Here is a 17,584-nt window from a genome sequence, read left to right as displayed (position 1 = left end):
AGGTCGAGCAGGCGTACTGTCCGGGCGCGGGCGGTCGCAGGGCGCAGACCTCGCAGTAAGCCTCTGACCCCGAGTTCGCTCGCGAGCAGGGGTAGGTGGGCGCCGTACCCCGCTCCTCGGCCGACAGCGGCCGCTGAAGCTTTGGCGCCCGCGCGTCCTCGAGTTCTCGCGCACTGGCCGGCAGGCGTATCCTCGCCCGCCTCATAGCGTCCGCCGCCTCCCCCAGAGAGAGCGTGGGCAGGTCGCGGTCGCCCGCTGCGGCTCGCACGGCCGACGCCATCTGGGGTCCCTCAGCAGCGTGCACCTCGATCCTGTACCGTGTTTGTTATGACCCCCCCCAATGAACACACCAGTGAGGGAGGGCGAGACGATCGAGGGGTCCCGTACCATGCGGAATCGACCCTATCAAGTGCTCACTCAAGCAAGTGCTCAGAGAGGCTGGAGCACTTGCTGAGCTTTAGAATTTTTCCCACAGAACTGTGAGCTACAGCGCGGCGCCTGTCTGGATGCCCCAGCCACTCCGCTGTGAACACCGAGGGGCCTCGGTCCTCCCTGCTGCTCGGTGTACGAACTCTCTGTTCACACCGAGTAGCTGGGAGTGGCTGCGGCTATATCCGGGTAGGCGCGGCTGCCGTCTGTGTACCGGATTTCAATGTTAGTGGCAAAACCGCGGAACCGAAAATGGCGTTTAATTTCGCGCACCTGCTGTCCGCCGCCTGCGGCGGCGCTCCGCGCCGCTTGGGGCGCCTGCGGCGCCCCTGGGCGCGCTGCGCGCGCCTGTTTTTGTGGGGCTACCAGCACCGAAAAACTGCCGAATTTTTCCAGCGACTGAGCCACAGCGCGGCGCCGCGCTTACTTCGCTGTGTGCAAGATACTCGCGCCGCGCGCTGTATGAAGCTCTCCTCCATACTCGACAAGGGCCGCGCTCTCGCGGAGGACGCCAAGAAGATTGCCGAGTCCAAGCTCGCGGAGGCGCGGCAGCTCGCCGAGGAGGGCGCCGGGGCGCTTCGCTCGGCGACGGCGCGGACGGAGCTCGTGCCCTTCCGAGGGTACCCGGTTCTCATGAAGGAGGTGGCGCTCGCGGAGGGCGGCTTCGCGTACGTGCACATGGCACGGCACGCCGAGACGGGCGAGCTCTTTGCGGTCAAGCGGATGCTCGCGCAGGACGCCGAGTCCGCAGAGCTGGCCAAGGCGGAGCGAGACCTGATGGAGTCACTGCCGCGGCACCCGAACATCGTGGGCATGCTCGCCTCGACGCAGCGGGCGGGCGTGCGCGGCCAGGAGCACCTGCTCCTCCTCGAGTACTGCTCGCAGGGCACGCTCATCAAGCACTGCATGCCGGACGCCTCGGGCGCGTTGCCGCCTCCGCTGCCGTTGCCGGAGACGCTGGACGCCTTCTTGCAGGTGTGCAAGGGAGTGGCCCACCTGCACGCGCAGAGCCCGCCGGTGGCACACCGCGACCTCAAGCTCGAGAACGTCCTCGTCGACGCGCGCGGCGTCTGCAAGCTCTGCGACTTTGGGTCCGCAACGAGCCGCACTCTAGACTGCGACTCTGCCTCGCGGCAGGTGAAGGCAGTCGAGACTCCACCCTAGACTAGCCTCCGCTTCGCGGCATGGGGAGGTCGCACTTCTGAACCTGCCGGCACACCTGCCCTCGCCCGTGAACCCTGCTCTTCCCGCCCGCGCCCCGAGCGCGCACCCCACCCACCCCACGCCTCCGCCCTGCCCTGGCTAGAGGCTGCTTCGGAGGAACGACTCCCTCTCGCACCGCCTCTCCCTCCACCCGCCTCTCCTGCGCCTCTGCCCAGATGCGCCTTGACGAGGAGGACCGGATCAGCCGGTACACCACCGCAATGAACCGCGCGCCAGAGATGGTCGACATGCACCGCGGACACCGGATCGACTACAAGGAGCTGCTGCACCCGCCGCCACCCCCGCCACCCCCGCCGCCACGCCCGCCGCCGCCACGCCTGCCGCCGCTCCCGCCGCCGCCGCGCCCTCTCGGCTGGCGACCCCGCCCCCCGCCCGCCGCCCGCCCGCCCGCAGGTCGACGTCTGGGCGCTCGGAACGCTGCTCTTTGCGCTTGCCTTTCAGCGCCACCCGTTCGACGGCGACTCTCCAAACCTGCAGATCCTGAGCGGACGGTGCCGCGCGGCGTGCCGGCGACCTCCGCCCTGCCCCGCGCGGCGCCTCTCACAGGGCCGAGCTGCGCGCAGGTACCGCGTGCCTGCCAACGCGGTGCACGCCGCAGTCATCACGCCGCTTGTCGAGATGCTCCTCGAGGCGAGACCAGCCGAGACCAGCCGAGACCAGCCGAGACCAGCCGAGACCAGCCGAGAGTAGCCGAGACCAGCCGAGAGTAGCCGAGGCCAGCCGAGACCAGCCGAGACCAGCCGAGAGTAGCCGAGAGTAGCCGAGAGTAGCCGAGAGTAGCTGAGGCCAGCCGAGAGTAGCCGAGAGTAGCCGAGAGTAGCCGAGAGTAGAGTAGCCGAGAGTAGCCGAGAGTAGCCGAGAGTAGCCGAGAGTGCCGAAGAGTAGCCGAGAGTAGCCGAGAGTAGCCGTTCGTCGAGATGCTGCTCGAGGCGGCGCACGGGGAGGGCTGTCGTGAGCAGCGTCTCTTCACACCCCCCTCTCTGCGAGCAGGCGGATCCGGCGAGAAGGCCCGAGGTGGTCGACGTGGCGCAGGCGGCGTCGGTGCTCAAGGCGGAGGCGGCGTCCGGCGCGCTCTCCTCCCCAAAGGGCGAGGCGCCGCGCAGGGGCGAGAATGGTGCTGCGCGGGCGCGCAACGGAAGCGGGCGGGGCAGCGGCGGCGGCGGCGGCGGCGGTTCGGCGATGCGGTTCGAGGACATGATGCGCGGCGAGTCGGTGGGTGCGCCCGCCGCGGCGGCGCCGGCGTGGGAGGCGGACTTCTCCTCCTTCTCCGCGCCTGTCGAGGCGGCGGGCAGCGGCTGGGCGGACTTTGACGCCGAGAGCTGTGGCACGTCGGCGGGCGCGTCGTCGCTGCCGCAAGGTGCGGGTGCTGCGGCCGTGACGGAGCAGCTGGGCACGGCAGACCTGTTGGGTGGCTTTGACGGCGATGCGGCCGCCGAAGCGCCGTGGGCTGCTCCGGATGCCGAGAGCGATGCTGCATGTAGCACCAACGCGGGGGCGGGCGCGGGTACGGCGGGGAGGGCGGCTGTGCTGGGCGGCGACGCGAGCGCGCGGCAGCCGTCTGCAGAGTCGGCCCGGGGAGGCGAGAGGCCCTCCTTCTCGAGCGGAGAGCAGGTGATCATCAGCGGCCTCAGGTCGCGGCCCGAGCTCAACGATACGGTTGCAACCGTCATCGGCCCGGCAGCGGCCGCAGGGCGCTTCAACGTGGAGGGCGCGGGCGGCGCCGTGTATGCGCTCAAGAAGGAGAACTTGCACTCGAGAAGGTCAATCTGAGCGAGGGGCGTGGGCCGGCGGGCGCAGGGGCACGCGCAGCACGAGTGAGACTTCGTGTTTGCCTTTGCGGTTGCGCGGCGCACGCCGTAACGATTGTGTCGCGTGTGGTGTGTGTGCTGTGTGGTGTGTCTGGGTGTGTGCGGCACGTCGACGTGTGTCGTGTGTGTGGGTGTCGTGTGTGTGTGTGTGGTACGAGAGTGGTGTTTGTCTTTGGATGATTGGATCTTAGATCTGCTTCTTGCACACAAATGGCAAGGCAGCACACCCACAGGGAACATGGACGCAGAACCAACTGTGTTCACCGTGATTGGTGTTTTCTGATTTCTCTCGCGCACGCGACGACACACACGTGTCTGCTGTCCTCTCTGCGAGACTGGAGACACCACCAGCGGTGACACACTACTCACTAGGCTCACACTGGTCAACATCTCTGCGGATAAGGCGGCAGTGAGCGCTGACGGGAGCGCAACGTTGGCGATCCCAGGGACGTCTCAGTTGCAAAGCCGAGTTCGACAGCTCTCCCGCCGGCGTGCGATGGTGCGGCGGTGTGATGAGCTCATCTTTGCACGGGCCTGCTTGCGCCACGTTCGTGCGTGTCCAGAGCAACTGCATCTTCAGCCAGCTTTGCGGACCCTATGCGTGCTGTCAATCAATCGTACCGGCGTGATGGGACTCGTCAGCCCAAAGCTGGTTTGGTTGAAGACCACACCAGCGCGATCAGCATGAATTTTGGGAGGTCAAACAACAGCTCGAGACCGATGTGCAGGAGAAGAACTCTCGCCATGTCCGCCTCCTCTTTCATGATATAATAGCATTGCTCCCAGGTCAAGCGGTCGGCCTCATTTAGAAGGCGCTGGTACTCAACGGGGTCTATCTCACCGTCCGAGCGGCGGCCGGCTGCCTTGATTGGCAGTCGTGCTGGAGGCTTGATGGGTGGCGCAGGAGAATCGGATTTAGGTAGGGCAGGAGCCTCGGCTGAAACGGGGTTGTGCATGGCGCGTCGACGTCTCAACAAAGCAAGCCGGGTTAGGAAGGAGAAGGAGACGCCGGCCCGCCCAGCGTGAATTCTTTTTCGGGAAATGAAGGATGAGAGAGACGCTCATGAGACGCTGGACCAAGCTTGAGGTGAATTCTTTTTCGGGAAATGAAGGGAGAACCATTCCCTCCCTATATGTGGTGAGTGAGTGAGGCGGCGCAGAGCGCGCTACAACGGCGCAGATCTTCGCCGGCGGCGCAGAAGTTCTCCTGCACTCTTGCGCCCCCGGGGGCCGCCTCACCACATAGGTAAAAAGAAACAGGATGGAAGGATGGCACGCCGCCACCACGATTTTAATCACCGAATAGGGGTTGGCCAGATTTGCTTCCCACCCTGACGCGCAGCCCGAACCCCAGCGCGCGCTATGGGCGGCGACAACCTCACTGCCGTCCTCGCACTCGTCGTGCTCGTCGCCGCGATGATTGTCCCACTCGTCTTGCTCTTCAGACAGCAGAAGACGCAGGCCGGCGAGGAGGAGGCGCGCGCCGCGAGGCAGGCGGCGGCCGACGAGGCGGCCGCCAAGAAGCGGGCAGCCAAGACGGCCGAGAAGGAGCTCGGCGGCAACCGAAAGAAGAACAAGGGCCTGGCAAAGCTCAAGAAGGCGCACGCGGCGGGCGGCGACGCGGGCGGCGATGCCGGGCCCGCAGCGGCGGACGACGACGACCACGCCGGTGGGACGCGACGCCAGCGTAAGGCCGAGCAGCGGGCCGAGCAGGAGGAGGAGAGGCAGCAGCGCGAGGCGCTGCGGGAGGACGGCGACGAGCGAGCGCAGACCAAGGAGACGGCGCGGCGGGCAAAGGAGGAGGCGGGCGCCGTGCCGCCGCCGCCGTAGTGGAGAGCGACCGTTCACACCCGCCACAGCCTGCCCGCCGATGACCCGCCACCCTCTCCTCTGCCACAGCCTGCCCGCCGATGACCCGCCACCCTCTCCTCTGCCGCCGCCGCTCGCCTCCCCGCCACCCGCCACCCGCCACCCGCCACCCGCCACCCGCCACCCGCCACCCGCCACTCGCCACCCGCCACCCGCCACCCGCCACCCGCCACCCGCCACCGCCCCGCCGTCCGCCCCGCCGCCCGCCCCGCGGCCCACGCCGCTTAGTCGAGGTGACGGCTGCGGCCTGGCGCGCACACAGGAGCGGCAGGAGCGGGAGCGGGAGCGGGAGGAGGAGCGGCGGAGGAAGAAGGAGGAGGCGGAGCAGAAGGCGAAGGAGGAGTACGACGCGTGGCGGGGCATGTTCGAGGCGCGGCGGCGCGGCGGAGGCGGCGAGGCGAGAGCCCAGACCGCGACAGGTTGCTTGGCGGTTGTGTGCGGTAGGTGGAGGAGGCGGGCGACGCGGGCGAGGGCGCGGAGGAGGAGGAGGGGCTGCTGGTCCGCTTTGTGACCACGCTGCAGCGGCGCAAGGTGTCGACCCTCGAGCAGCTGAGCGCCGAGTTTGGCCTCAAGACGGCGGAACTAGATGCGGAGGAGGATCCTTGGACTCTGGAGCTGTGCTGCAGCCGTGTTCACTGCATCCGTGGCCCTGGCAGCCACGCGAGGCGAAGGCATGCCGTGCAGGGCCCCTTCTCCACACCCTTCACCGAGCCTGCACACACCAGGACGGCGGACCTCGTGGCGCGGCTGCGCTCGCTCGAGGCGATGGGGTACGTGACGGGCGTGGTCGACGACCGCGGCAAGTTCATCTTCATCTCGCGCGACGAGCTGCAGGCAGTGAGCAGCTACATCCGGCGAAAGGGGCGCGTGCGCATCTCGACGCTGGCGCAGGAGCGCCTCACGACGCGCGACTTTTCTCCTCTCCCGCCCTCGCGCGGTGGACACACACTCCCTCCCTCCGCCCTGGGGCCGCCACCCCCGCCACCGCCACCGCCACCGCTCCCGCTCCCTCCGGGCTCGCCTGAGGCGTCGCGTCGCCGCGCAGGAGTCGAACCGGCTCATCGACCTCAGCTCGCACGAGGCCGAGCCGGAGGCGGACGAGGAGGAGGAGGGAGGTGAGGGCGCCGCCAAGGAGCCGGCGGCGGGCGGCGTCAGCTCTTGACTTTGCTCAGCCGCTCGCCGCACGTCGCCGCAGCCGTGTGGAAGGCGCGTCGCCGCCGCCGCTCTGATCAGCACGCGACTACGATTTCATGCCACCTTCTCTGCGACGTCGACTCGCTATTCAGTCCCCGCAGGATCTCGCGCGCCGGCGCACGGCGGCGAGCCCCCCCTCCGGCCCCCGCACAGTCCACAGTCCCCAAAACCTGTGTGGCTGTGCAGTGTGCAGAGCCAAGTCCCAAGTGAGGGACGTGACTCGTGAGCCCGACCGCCGAACGCCGATGCGACAGCGCGCTCACGCGGCTCACCCCGGAGCCCGGTCCCCGCACGCCGCACGCACGTGCCCGCCGGTGGGCGCTTTTTGCGTGATTTTTTACTCCTACTGGACGACGCATATGGGACGCTGCGTGTGGTGAGGCCGCGGGCCCGCGGCGCTTCTCTCCTGCATCCCCCCTGAGTCACACGCCCTGTCCCCTCCCTGCTGGCATCTCTCGCCCACCTATCATGGACACCCAGGGCAAAGCCCAGCTCGCGCGCCGCTCGACGCCGCCGACGCCACCGCCGACGGCAGAGAGTTGAGACGGCAAAAGCTCCGCAGAGCAGCAGAGCCGCTTGTCCGCGCTCCCACTACACAACCTCGCACCCGCAAGCACATTGTTCGCGCGTGGACCTCACCGCTGCGCCGTGGAGCGCAGCCGCGGGCGTGGAATCGCGGACGGCTTGGCGGCGGCGGCCGCCGCCGCCGCCGCCACTGGTGGTGCCGGTGCCGCCGCCGCTGCCGCCGCTGCCTCCGCTTCATCGAGAGCAGCCTCGTTGGCGGCGCCGCCGGGAGAGGTTGGCTCTCGCGCGGGCGCGAGCGCGAGATTGGGCGCGTACGCGTAGTCCGACTCCTCGAGCAGCCTCTCCGTCGGCTCCGCCGCCGCCTGCACGCGCGTCGAGCGCCTCGCCGGAGTGACGACTCTCTCGCTGCCCGTCTGGGCGCGCTGCGCCGCCGACGCGCGCACCTGCACGAGCCTGAGCGCACGCCCCGAGCTCGGCGCCTCTGCGGGCCGCAGGGCGAGCCCCGGAGACTTTGGCGGCGCGAGGGGCGACGCCGCCACCCCTCCTCCGCCGGCTGGCTGCCGCCTCGCCCCCGAGCGGATGCCGGCGTCGGTGTCGGGCGGAGGCATCGCGGCGGGCGTGGTGGGCGCGAGCGGAGAGCCCGGCGCCGCGCCCTCCGACACCTCCTCCTCCTCGACCGCCGACACCTCCTCCGTGGGCGACGGTTCCGACGGCGACGGCCCCGACGGCGACGGCGCCTCGTCGTCGGCCGGGATGGCGATCCGCTGCGGAGGGCGGCGAAAGGCGGAGGAGGGCGTGCCAAAGGCGCGCGGCTGGCCCGCTATCGGCGGCGGCGAGGTCGACGGAGACGCGATCGGCGCCACGCTGCTCGCGCGACGAGCGCCACTGCCGAGGAGCGACGGCATCGCCGCCCTGCCTTGCCTCGGCGTCGCGGCCACAGCGCGAAGGGCCAGGTTCGCGGCGACCGCGGCCTCGTCGCGGCGAGCGCCCGACGAGATGACGGGCGAGAACTTTGGCGTCGCGGCACGGGGTGTCGGCGAGTTGGGGGTTGCGGGGCCGAGCGGCATTCGGCGGCGGGCGCCAGACCAGAGGATTGGCTTTGCCGCCGCCGAGCCGCCACGGACAGGCTGGCCGGAGGAGTCGCGGCGTGAAGCGGAGAACGGGAGCGACAGGCTGTCGCGGCGAGGCATTGGCGAGCTCAACATTGGGCTGGGGCTGGGGCGAGAGGCAGAGGCAGCCGGAGCCACCATCAATTCAAAGTAAAAGAAGAATTACGAGCGGGGCCAGGCCAATACCGCTAACTCGAGCGAGCCCAGGCAGCGCCGGGACGCTCCTCTCCACCATTTTCAATGTATGTAGCTCCTCTTACGAACATACCCGTAGGTGAACTGCTGACGGGCTTTGCATTTTCAGTGTATGTAGCTCTTACGATTTTGCGTGCCCCCGTTTTCTTTTTCCCAAAAAAGAACTCCATCGAGTGTGCGCGGCTCCTTTTTTCTTTTTTTCCGAGTCCGCTCGCTACATGAAATGACACCTCGGCGGCCGCTCGCCCCGCTGCTGCTGCTAGCTCTGCTAGTCTCGTCCTCCATCGCATTGCGGACGCCGGCGCGGTCCCGGCCGCCGGCGATGCTCGCCGCCAAGCGGAAGGGCGGCGCGCCGGTGCGGAGGAGGAAGCCGCAGCCTCCGTCGCCGCCTGCGGCCTCTGCGCCGCCGAGCCCGCCCGGCGTCGCGCTCGTCGACCCGGCGTACGAGTCGCTGCGCGGGTGGCTCGAGGCGGAGGGCGCCAAGCTGGGAGCCGTCGCCATCGCCGACTTTGGCGGCCTGCGCGGCCTGATGGCGACGCGGCGGATCGACGCCGGCGAGGAGATTGTCGCGGTGCCCGCGCGCTGCGCCGTCGACCTGGGCGCGCAGGGCGACGACCCACTCCCGGCGGCGCGCGCGCTGCTCGAGGCGCGCGCGCGCGACGCTGGCGGCGCGCGCGAGCCCTACTACGCGACGCTGCCGCAGCCGGACTCGCCCGACCTGTGCACGCCCGACTTTTGGGGCGAGGCGACGCTCGAGCTGTGCCAGTGGCCGCCGCTGGCGGAGGAGGTGCGCCGCCGCGCCGCGGACATCGAGAGCGCGCTGGGCGGCGGCGGCGAGGGCGAGGGCGGCGCGGCGGGCGAGGCGGCGCGGCGCGAGCTGCAGTGGGCGGTGTGGCTGGTGCAGTCGCGCGTGCTGACGGTGCAGGGCGCGGACGGCAGGGGGCACAAGCTGCTCATCCCGTGGCTCGACATGTTCAACCACCGCGCGTCGTCGCCCCACCGGCTCGCCGGCCGCACCGACGGGATGCTGCGCGTGCTCGCCGGCGCGCCGGTCGGCGCGGGCGAGCAGGTGGAGATCGTGTACGGCACGAGCGGCACCTCCAACGCCGAGTTCCTCGGCCACTACGGCTTCCTCGACCCCGCGGCCGCCGCGGCCGACGAGGCGCTGCTGCGCGCGCACCCGCACGCGCGGCCGCTGCTCAAGCAGACGGCGCTGGCGGACGACGAGGCGGTGCTCGCCGCGACGGAGCCGGGCTCGCACGAGGCGCTCGCGCTCGGCCTCCGCGTGGCGCTCAAGCGCGCGATGGCGAGGAGCGGCGTGGGGGGCGGGTTCGGGAGGCGGTGACTCGGGCGGTGCCGGTGGGACGCCAATCGAAAAAGTCGCGGGGTCCGAAAACGCCCGTTTAACGGTTTAGGGCCGCCGTTTGGCCGTTTTGTTTTTCGCCCCCCGGCCCACAGCCACACACACGGGGGACACGCCGTGTGACGACGGCACACGCACACGCTTCGCACGCAATATTTGTTTTATGCGCCCACCGTACCTTGTCCCTGAGGGCCGCCGCGATGGCGGCTCAAGCGGGAGGGCAGGGGCGGAGACAGTGGGCAGCGTCTCCCGCGCAGGCCGCAGCGACGAGCGAGAGAGCGCGCGAAGGGCGAAGTGGGCGAGACTGCTCTGATGCTGCAGTTGGCGACGGTAGGATATACCGTCGCCAACTGCAGATGCTCATTCTCCCTTCTCGACTGTCTGTGCTTGTGATTTCGTTGCCGTCTCTCCCTTCTCGACTGTCTGTGAACGGCGTGTGCTCTGTGAACGTGCACTCTAAAAGTCGGCGGACCAATCCCATGGAAAGCCCACCCACGGTTGGCAAGCCTGAAAAGCAGCCGCGCAAGCTGCGACGGTCGGCCTTCGTCTGCTGGGCTCGCGAGCTGTCGGGCGGTTCCCTCCCCTACGAGTGCGAGCCGGTGTCTCCGCGGTCAAGCGCGTTCCGGGTGCGCCTCCCACTGCTCACGCCCCGCTGTTTGCCGCTCTCGCACGCTCCTCACGCGTCCCCACGCCGAGCTCCTCTCACGTCCTGCACTCTCACCCCGTCACGCGCCGCGCCAGGAGCACTTTTGTCTTCGGTGCCGGAGTGAGGGCTTCGCCATCCCCTCCTCGCGGATACGGGTGGCCACCGGCGACGGCGTCCCGATGCGGCGGTGGAACCAGAGAACGGCCGGCGTCTGGAACTGCCTGCCGGGCCAGGGCGACACGCTACCGTGGCCGCCGCATCGCGTCTGCAACCAGACGTCCGGCTGCACGGGGCCAAAGCTCGTCATCCTGCGGCACGAGACGTCCGACTCGCTCCCCGGCCTCGCGCGGGTGTCGGGGACGGCGCCGATCTCCTTCCGCGTCGGGAGGACCCTCGCCCCGGCGGGCTCTCACGCGGCGGCGGATCTGATCCCCGCCGCCCGCGCCGCCCGCCCGCCGCCCGCCTTGCCCCCCTCCTGGCTGCCAAACCCGGCCGGTGCGGCGGCGGGCCAGCCAATCGCTGCGGCGATGCCCTCCTACCTTTGGCAGGGCTACCCGCCGCCGCAGGGGTGCCTCGTCGCAGCGCCGCCCGGGGCTCCCATGCCACCTCCTCCCGGGCACCTCGTCGCAGCGGCGGCCGTCGGCTGGCCGTGCCATCTCCCCGTCCAACCGCTGGCCGGCCACCCGCTGGCTTGCCAGCTTCCCTCGACGCCGCAGCTCGACATCGCGCACGCGTGGCCTCCCGCGCCCGTCTCGTGCTGGCCTCCGCCAGCGACGGGGGCGGCGCCTTCGGCCGGCATGCCGGACGAGGGGAAGCAGGCGCCGGAAGGGCGGAAGCGGGGGAGGCCACCTCTAACGCAGAGCTCGGGCTACGTCTCGCCGCCCCACCCCTCCTCCCACTCGGAGGTCCTCGCACCTCCGCCACCTCCGCAGCAGCCTCCTCAGCAGCCTCTGCAGCAGCAGCAGCCTCTGCAGCAGCAGCAGCAGCCTCTGCAGCAGCAGCAGCCTCTGCAGCAGCAGCAGCCTCTGCAGCAGCAGCAGCCTCTGCAGCAGCAGCAGCCTCTGCAGCAGCAGCAGCCTCTGCAGCAGCAGCAGCCTCTGCAGCAGCAGCAGCCTCTGCAGCAGCAGCAGCCTCTGCAGCAGCAGCAGCCTCTGCAGCAGCAGCAGCCTCTGCAGCAGCAGCAGCCTCTGCAGCAGCAGCAGCCTCTGCAGCAGCAGCAGCCTCTGCAGCAGCAGCAGCCTGCCTGGCGGCTTGCCTGGGGCTGCACTGAGCAAGCCCGCGAGCAGGCGACGGTCGGCGCGGCGGCGCCACCCTCCTGGCCGCCCGCCCCGCTGCCGGCAGGCCTGCTGCCCCTGGCTGGCCTCACCCGCCAGGCGTCCATCGCGCCACACGTGGCGCCGCCTCTCCAAGCCCCTCAGCCGGCGGACCTCGCCGCCGCCCCGCTGCCCGAGAGCTGCGGCGCGCTCGACGCGCTCGCGGCCTCCGCGGCGGCGGCGGCTCGGGCGGTCTTGCCCACCGCCGCACGCCCCACCGCCATCGCGGACTGACACCTCTCTCCGCGCGCTGGCGGGGTTGCTGCGGCTGCAGCAGTCGGGGACTCCTTGGGCCACCATCGTCATCTCACTCAAGGCATCCATGCATGCATGAGCCCACACGGTATCGTCCACAACACATGAACATGACATGCGGGAGGGGGGGGGAAGGGGGGGGGCATGACTGTTTAGACGTTCGACGAGTGCTCTCGCGGCTGCGGGTCGTGCGGCGCCTAGCTCCCCACAGAGCAGGCAGCTGGTGTCGGCTGTCCCGGGTAGCACCGTCGTCTTCATGGAATCATGAAGCTTCAGATTGACCACAGAGACCAGATCGTTCATGATTCAGGTCTACGGCTTTATCTTGTAAACTATATGAGATGTGTATCATGATTCATGTCACGACATTTGAGATGATATCAGACATCTTAATTCTTATCAGACATTGTCAGAAATGCCCGCACGTGGCTCATGGGTGGTGATGGGACCGATTGTTCACATTGTCAAAAACAAAATACATCGTTGTGAGAGTCCACTGCCTAGAGGGTCCACACACCACAGCGCCCCAAAATCCAGACTCTGAAAAGCTCGCATGTACCTCCTAACTAGCTAAGTATGGCACGAATCTGCCTGCCTGTGCGTGCGTATGAGCTCACTAGCTGTTGAGCTCACACAGAGGCCGTCATCGCATTCGTTCGCCTTCCTTTCTGGGACCCAGTGCTGACTAAGTGACTTCTCTCTTCTGACTGAGACTGTCGTCGCTGTCTCTCCCTTCTCGACTGTCTGTGCTTGTGCGTCTTGCGTTGGGCCCGGGGTTGTGCTTTTTTGTGCGATTTCGGGCCCGGGCTTGAGAGAGAGATTTGAAAACCAACAAGAAATCACGACTCTCACGGTGATTTGGGCTCGGCAGCTTTTCTTTCTTTCTTCGGGCTTGCGTGCGCTTTTCCTTTTCCTTTTGTGTGTGACGAGGGCTTTTACCCGTTTGCGTGAAGAGGGCTGACTGTCACTGTGTGCTGTCGTGCGATTTCGTTCGGGCCCGGGGTTGTGCTTTTGTGAATATGAAGAGAGCTTCATTCACAGCCTTGTTATTGACAAGAAAATACGTCCTATGGCGCTGTGCGCTGGTCTGTGAGAGGTTGAGGTGCGAGCCCTGGAGGCCCTGGGGATGGGGGGAGACTACCCGCGGGCCTAAGAGGGGTGGGACATTGAGATTGAACATTCTACTGGGGTGTGACTGTCTCCAGTCTCGGAGGGGGGCTTGAAGCTAAGAATATTTTATTTTTTGAGATTGAACATTCTGTTGAGCGTGTGGACCACTTGTCCGATGTCCAGCGTCGGCGCGTAGCTCGGGTCGTACAAGTACTCACCGGTCTCAGCGGCATTGCCATTGTAGGCCAGGCCCACCTTGTACCGCAGCGCAGCGCGAGCCTGCATGTGCTCGCGCAACCCCACCTTGGAAGGCAACTCGCCGCGAGGCCAGCCCTCCTCCAGGAGGACCTGCTTGCGGCGCGCTGCCGACGAGGGGTTGAGGAGGTCGTAGTCGCCAAGGTCTTCTGCCTCCTTGGGCGGAAGGCCCGGGCGCGCGGGCCCGCCCAAGACGGCTGGGCGAGGGAGCGCGCGGCGGAGCAGCGAGCTGAGGAGGTTGTACTCTCTGCTCTCAGGGTCGAATTCGCGAGTGCCGATCGACTCCCGCCAGGCTCCAAAAACGTCTAGCGCCTGGTGGTCGTCATGCGAGTACCGATAGTGGGGCGGGAAGTGCGCGTCGAACTGCGCAGCAGCCTGTGGAACCCGAATTTTTGATTCCTTCTTTGCTGCCCTCTTGGATCTTTTGGAGGTCGGTGCGGCGGAGTTGGAGGCGGAGGCTCGGCGAGCACGGCTGGAGCGGCAGAGGATTCAGGATCGGCGCAAAGCACTGATCTGAGAAGAGGGGTGGCTTTGGTTGGTCACGATCGGGACGGATGACACCTGATGCAGACACGCGGTCACCCTCGATTCCTGTTTGTTGAATGTTGAAGCCCTCTTCGATGCAATCGCAGGAGTGATAACCCATCAAGGTGGGAGCCGCCTGCGGCATACTGAATCGTCCACCGGTGACACGAGCGGACTCGTCCCGCTCCTCGAGCGGCTCGTTCACCTTCCCAGCCACGCCCGTCCTAGCGTGGCCATCCTCTTCCTTCCTCCTCACTCCCACCCGTCGTCGGAGCCGTGCTCGATCGAAGCGGCAGCAGAGCTCCTCTTCCTCTCTGCTTCCTCTGCTAGCTGCTGCGCCAGCACTGCCTCCCACTCAGGGTCGGCAGCAGAGCCAGCATCGCTTTGAGCAGAGCAGCGCATTGCCACGTCCTCGTCGCAGAGCTCCACCGCGGCGAGAGACGTGGTGAGTGGCGATCGACGTGCCAGCGGCGCGGCTGGCAACGCCAGCAGCGAGGCCGCCAGCATCGCCGCCGCGCACCGCGGCGTGGGGCAGCGCGCTGTTCGGCCATGTTTGTCCGTTACGCCATGGTTGACACCCATTTCACAGCCTTGTTATGAGAAGAAAATACGTCCTATGGCGCTATGCGCTGGTCTGTGAGAGGTTGAGGTGCGAGCCCTGGAGGCCCTGGGGATGGGGGGAGACTTTCACAGACCTTGTTATTTGAGGAGGCGGTGGGTGGGTGCGTGGGTGGGGGGGGGGGGGGGAGTGGCGTGGCGTGGAGCTCCGAGATTGCGCGAGATCGACCGAGATCGCGCGGCGCGGTCCGAGATCGCCCGTGATCGCGCGGTTCTGCAGCACCTCGGCACTCGGCGAGGTGGATGGGTTGGGAGCGAGGCCGAGGGGGCGCAAGTGGTCAGTGCGGTAGATGGTGAGCTCGGGGCGCAAGAGGTGGCCTGTGAGCCATCCGGCTTACATTTACCCTGCGTTCTCGCACATGTGGAGTGCGAGGTATCGACTTTCAATCCCAAACTGTCACTCCCCTTTCTCCCGGCCGGGGTGGGGCGCGCGCGGGGGCGGCGGGTGTGCGGGATGTCTGTGGGCCCGAGAGCGATATGCCATGTCCGCCTTCGTTTGTTTCATTACATCGAAGGCTAACAAAAAGAAAAATCGCGCTTCCAGTCTTCGCTCGGGTCACACGTAGAAGTCTGCCCGACACTTCCGCCCCTCGGTTCTCGAGGTTGCTGCTGCCCGGCCCTACGAGTAGCTCGGTGAGAGAGGGAGAGAGATGACAACGATCTCACGGGCTGCAGGCCGCTGCCCTAGTGCCATGTCGTCGTCGAGCACAGGCAGCCCCGACGACGGTGGCGACCTATCGCAACCCACGGCGCTGTCGCCTGAGAGCATGGTGGCGCTCTGCGGCGCGTCTGCCGGGAGCCCTCCCATCGACGCCAAAGCCGACAAGGCGTCTAGCAAGAGGCGCAAGCGAACGAGTCACTCGGTCGTCTGCTGGGGCTATGAGATCTCGCGGAATCCGAATGCATGCGAACGTCTCGTCGTCTCCATCAACGGCGGGGCCTTTCGCGAGCATTTCTGCAGCGCCTGCAGGTCGGGGGGCGTACACATCGAGTCTTCGCGCATCTACATGGCCCCTCGCGAGCGCAGCCTGAAGAATGCGCACACGACCGGCGCGTGGAACGAATGCACGCAAAACTTGACGTTGCCGCCGTGGCCGCCGTGGCGGGTCGTGAATCAAACCTCAGACTGCTCCGGGCCTCCGCTGGTCGTTTTGCGGGACGAGGCGCTGGGCGCGCTGCCCGGCCTCGTACCGCTCTCGCCCATTGCCGGCGCTGTCGCTGGCACCGTCTTGGTCGAGTTCCGCGTCGGAAGGACACTCACACCGGTGTTGCCGCTGCCAGCAACCGCATTTGTTCCGGCACAGGCCGCAGTCGCTCGGCCGCCGCCCGACTCACCAGCGTTTGCAAACGCTCTCGTCTTGGAGCCCGCTCTTCCGGTGCCCCCGGCGCAGGGGGCGCGGGCCGTGACCGGCTGGCCGCTCAACGACTTTGTCGACGCGCTCTCGCTCGAGATTGGGGAGATGGCCGCGCTGCGCAGCTTCTTTGAGGTCGACCCCCGCCACGCAGGGGGTGGCGGCGGCGGAGCGCCGCCGCACGCGTGTCCGCCGCCGCACGCGTGTCCGCCGCCGCACGCGTGTCCGCCGCCGCACGACGCGTACACGGGCCGGGAGATGTTCGCGCCACCGACGCACACGGCGCCAGGCTGCCCGTCGAGCCAGCTCGCCCGCGCCTCCTCCGGGTGGCTATACGACGCCAGCCTGTCGGACACGCCGTCTCCCCAGCTCTACTCTGCGCCTCCGTCGCCTCCGCCGCCTCGGTCCGACGGCCTGGATCCCCCCGCGGGCTCGGCGGCGGCTCAGGCTGGCGATTGGACGATCCCCGGGATCATGATCAGGCAGGTGTGGCTATGTTTGTCCACTGCACTGGCGACCGCCCAGCTGGCGCGCTGGTCTGATGTTGTCGCGCGCGGAGAGGTGTCCGCCGTGCGCTGGGCGCTAACGATCAACATCGTCGCGATACTCGCGCTCAGCGCTGCATACGCGGCTCTGCACTTCGCCGGCCGGAAGCGGGCCGCTTCGGCGGCCATTAGCGCCGGCACGCTCGCTCTAGAGGGCATACGGACCGGTTCGGTCCTCGCCCTCTCGGCCCACGATGTGGTGTTCGTCGTGGGACAGCTCGAGAGGAGGTGGCGGATACGGTCCCTGGCTAATCTTGGCCACGGGGCCATCCTCGGCTCTGACCCCATGCCGCGCGGCCGCCTCTGCCGCCTTCTCGCCGCCACGCTCCTGCTCAAGGCTGCCCGGTACGGGCTCGTGTACCACCAGACGGCTCTGATAAAGGCGCCGGCGTCGGAGGTCCTCGCATTCCTGCTCGGCACCTTGCTCGCGCTCCCTGGCTCGCGGGTCCCGCGGATTGGAAGCGTGTCCTCGCTCCTGGCCGGGTCCAAGGCTGGGGCCGCAAAGACGGCGCGGCGTGCGCAGTCGACCCCCTTCCAGGTCTCGCTCGCCGTCCTGGCGGCGCTCGCCACGCTCGCCATCCAGCTGACTCTGTACCACGACGAGATCAACCCGGCCATAGCGACCGTCACTCTCGGGATGGCGGGCATCGCCTTCTCGCACCTCAAGTTTGGGCCGCCCTTCACGGCCGCCGCCGTCGCGACGCTCTGCACCGCCGCCGCGTCGGCCTTCCTCGTCGGCTCGCTCTGTCGCACCTCGGCGCAGCTCAAGCACGACTTGGACGCCATTTCAGACGGCTGGCTCTTCACCGCTTTCGCCTCGGCCAGCCTCGGCGCGCGCCCCCGGCGCGTGCAGCGGCGGAGAGCGGTTGCGAGGAGAGCCGCCCCGAGTGCGTCTGAATAGGCGTCTCGCTCGGGGCGCAAAGCGCCACCGCTCTTCCGTCCCGGCTGCAGCTTCTCGCTGCCGCCTCCTTCCCGCTTCTCCTGATGAGCGGCGCGAGGATCAGGCACGCGCGCACGGGCGACGAGCGCGAGCTCGGGCTCCCCTTTGACCATGCCGTCATCCCCTTCTCTTCCGCCTTTGGCGCCATGCTCCTCTCTAGCCCGATCGAGCCGTCTCTGCCGCGTGTCGTCTCTGCCGAGGCGCTTCTCGGCGCCACACGCGTCGTGTGAGAGGCGAGTCGCCGTCCCGAGCATGGGCAGCGGCACGTTACGGCCATGTCCATCTCCATACCTCGAGGTCCATACCGGT

At 68.1% G+C, this 17,584-nt stretch overlaps 5 protein-coding genes across 5 annotated transcripts; 4 read left to right on the top strand and 1 right to left on the bottom strand.

Annotated features, from left to right (window-relative positions):
• Window positions 1-891: 891 nt before the first annotated feature.
• On the top strand, window positions 892-3,423 carry EMIHUDRAFT_102430 (hypothetical protein; the record flags this gene model as incomplete). Its single annotated transcript, XM_005770093.1, has 5 exons — window positions 892-1,566; window positions 1,809-1,874; window positions 2,047-2,144; window positions 2,217-2,238; window positions 2,644-3,423. The coding sequence occupies 5 exons, from the start codon at window positions 892-894 to the stop codon at window positions 3,421-3,423; spliced, it is 1,641 nt and encodes a 546-aa protein (XP_005770150.1).
• Window positions 3,424-4,037: 614 nt separating this feature from the next.
• Window positions 4,038-4,448, bottom strand: EMIHUDRAFT_451292 (hypothetical protein; the record flags this gene model as incomplete). Its single annotated transcript, XM_005770092.1, has 2 exons — window positions 4,128-4,448; window positions 4,038-4,056 (listed from the first exon to the last, which is right to left on the bottom strand). Exons 1-2 carry the CDS (start codon window positions 4,415-4,417, stop codon window positions 4,038-4,040), a joined length of 309 nt encoding a protein of 102 aa, XP_005770149.1. The 5' UTR covers window positions 4,418-4,448.
• A 375-nt stretch (window positions 4,449-4,823) lies between these two features.
• On the top strand, window positions 4,824-8,312 carry EMIHUDRAFT_102429 (hypothetical protein; the record flags this gene model as incomplete). Its single annotated transcript, XM_005770091.1, has 5 exons — window positions 4,824-5,290; window positions 5,559-5,760; window positions 5,802-6,197; window positions 6,376-6,445; window positions 7,441-8,312. The coding sequence occupies 5 exons, from the start codon at window positions 4,824-4,826 to the stop codon at window positions 8,310-8,312; spliced, it is 2,007 nt and encodes a 668-aa protein (XP_005770148.1).
• A 363-nt stretch (window positions 8,313-8,675) lies between these two features.
• EMIHUDRAFT_102428 (hypothetical protein) lies at window positions 8,676-11,909 on the top strand (the record flags this gene model as incomplete). Its single annotated transcript, XM_005770090.1, has 3 exons — window positions 8,676-9,694; window positions 10,180-10,342; window positions 10,458-11,909. 3 exons carry the CDS (start codon window positions 8,676-8,678, stop codon window positions 11,907-11,909), a joined length of 2,634 nt encoding a protein of 877 aa, XP_005770147.1.
• Window positions 11,910-15,205: 3,296 nt separating this feature from the next.
• Window positions 15,206-17,505, top strand: EMIHUDRAFT_209648 (hypothetical protein; the record flags this gene model as incomplete). Its single annotated transcript, XM_005770089.1, has 2 exons — window positions 15,206-17,200; window positions 17,287-17,505. The coding sequence occupies 2 exons, from the start codon at window positions 15,206-15,208 to the stop codon at window positions 17,503-17,505; spliced, it is 2,214 nt and encodes a 737-aa protein (XP_005770146.1).
• Between the last annotated feature and the right edge of the window lie 79 nt (window positions 17,506-17,584).

The sequence above is a fragment of the Emiliania huxleyi genome (assembly GCF_000372725.1).
Source record: "Emiliania huxleyi CCMP1516 unplaced genomic scaffold EMIHUscaffold_40, whole genome shotgun sequence".
NCBI classification, from domain to species: Eukaryota; Haptophyta; order Isochrysidales; family Noelaerhabdaceae; genus Emiliania; species Emiliania huxleyi.
Note: the sequence above shows the minus strand (reverse complement) of the source record. Positions and strands in the feature narration are given on the sequence as shown.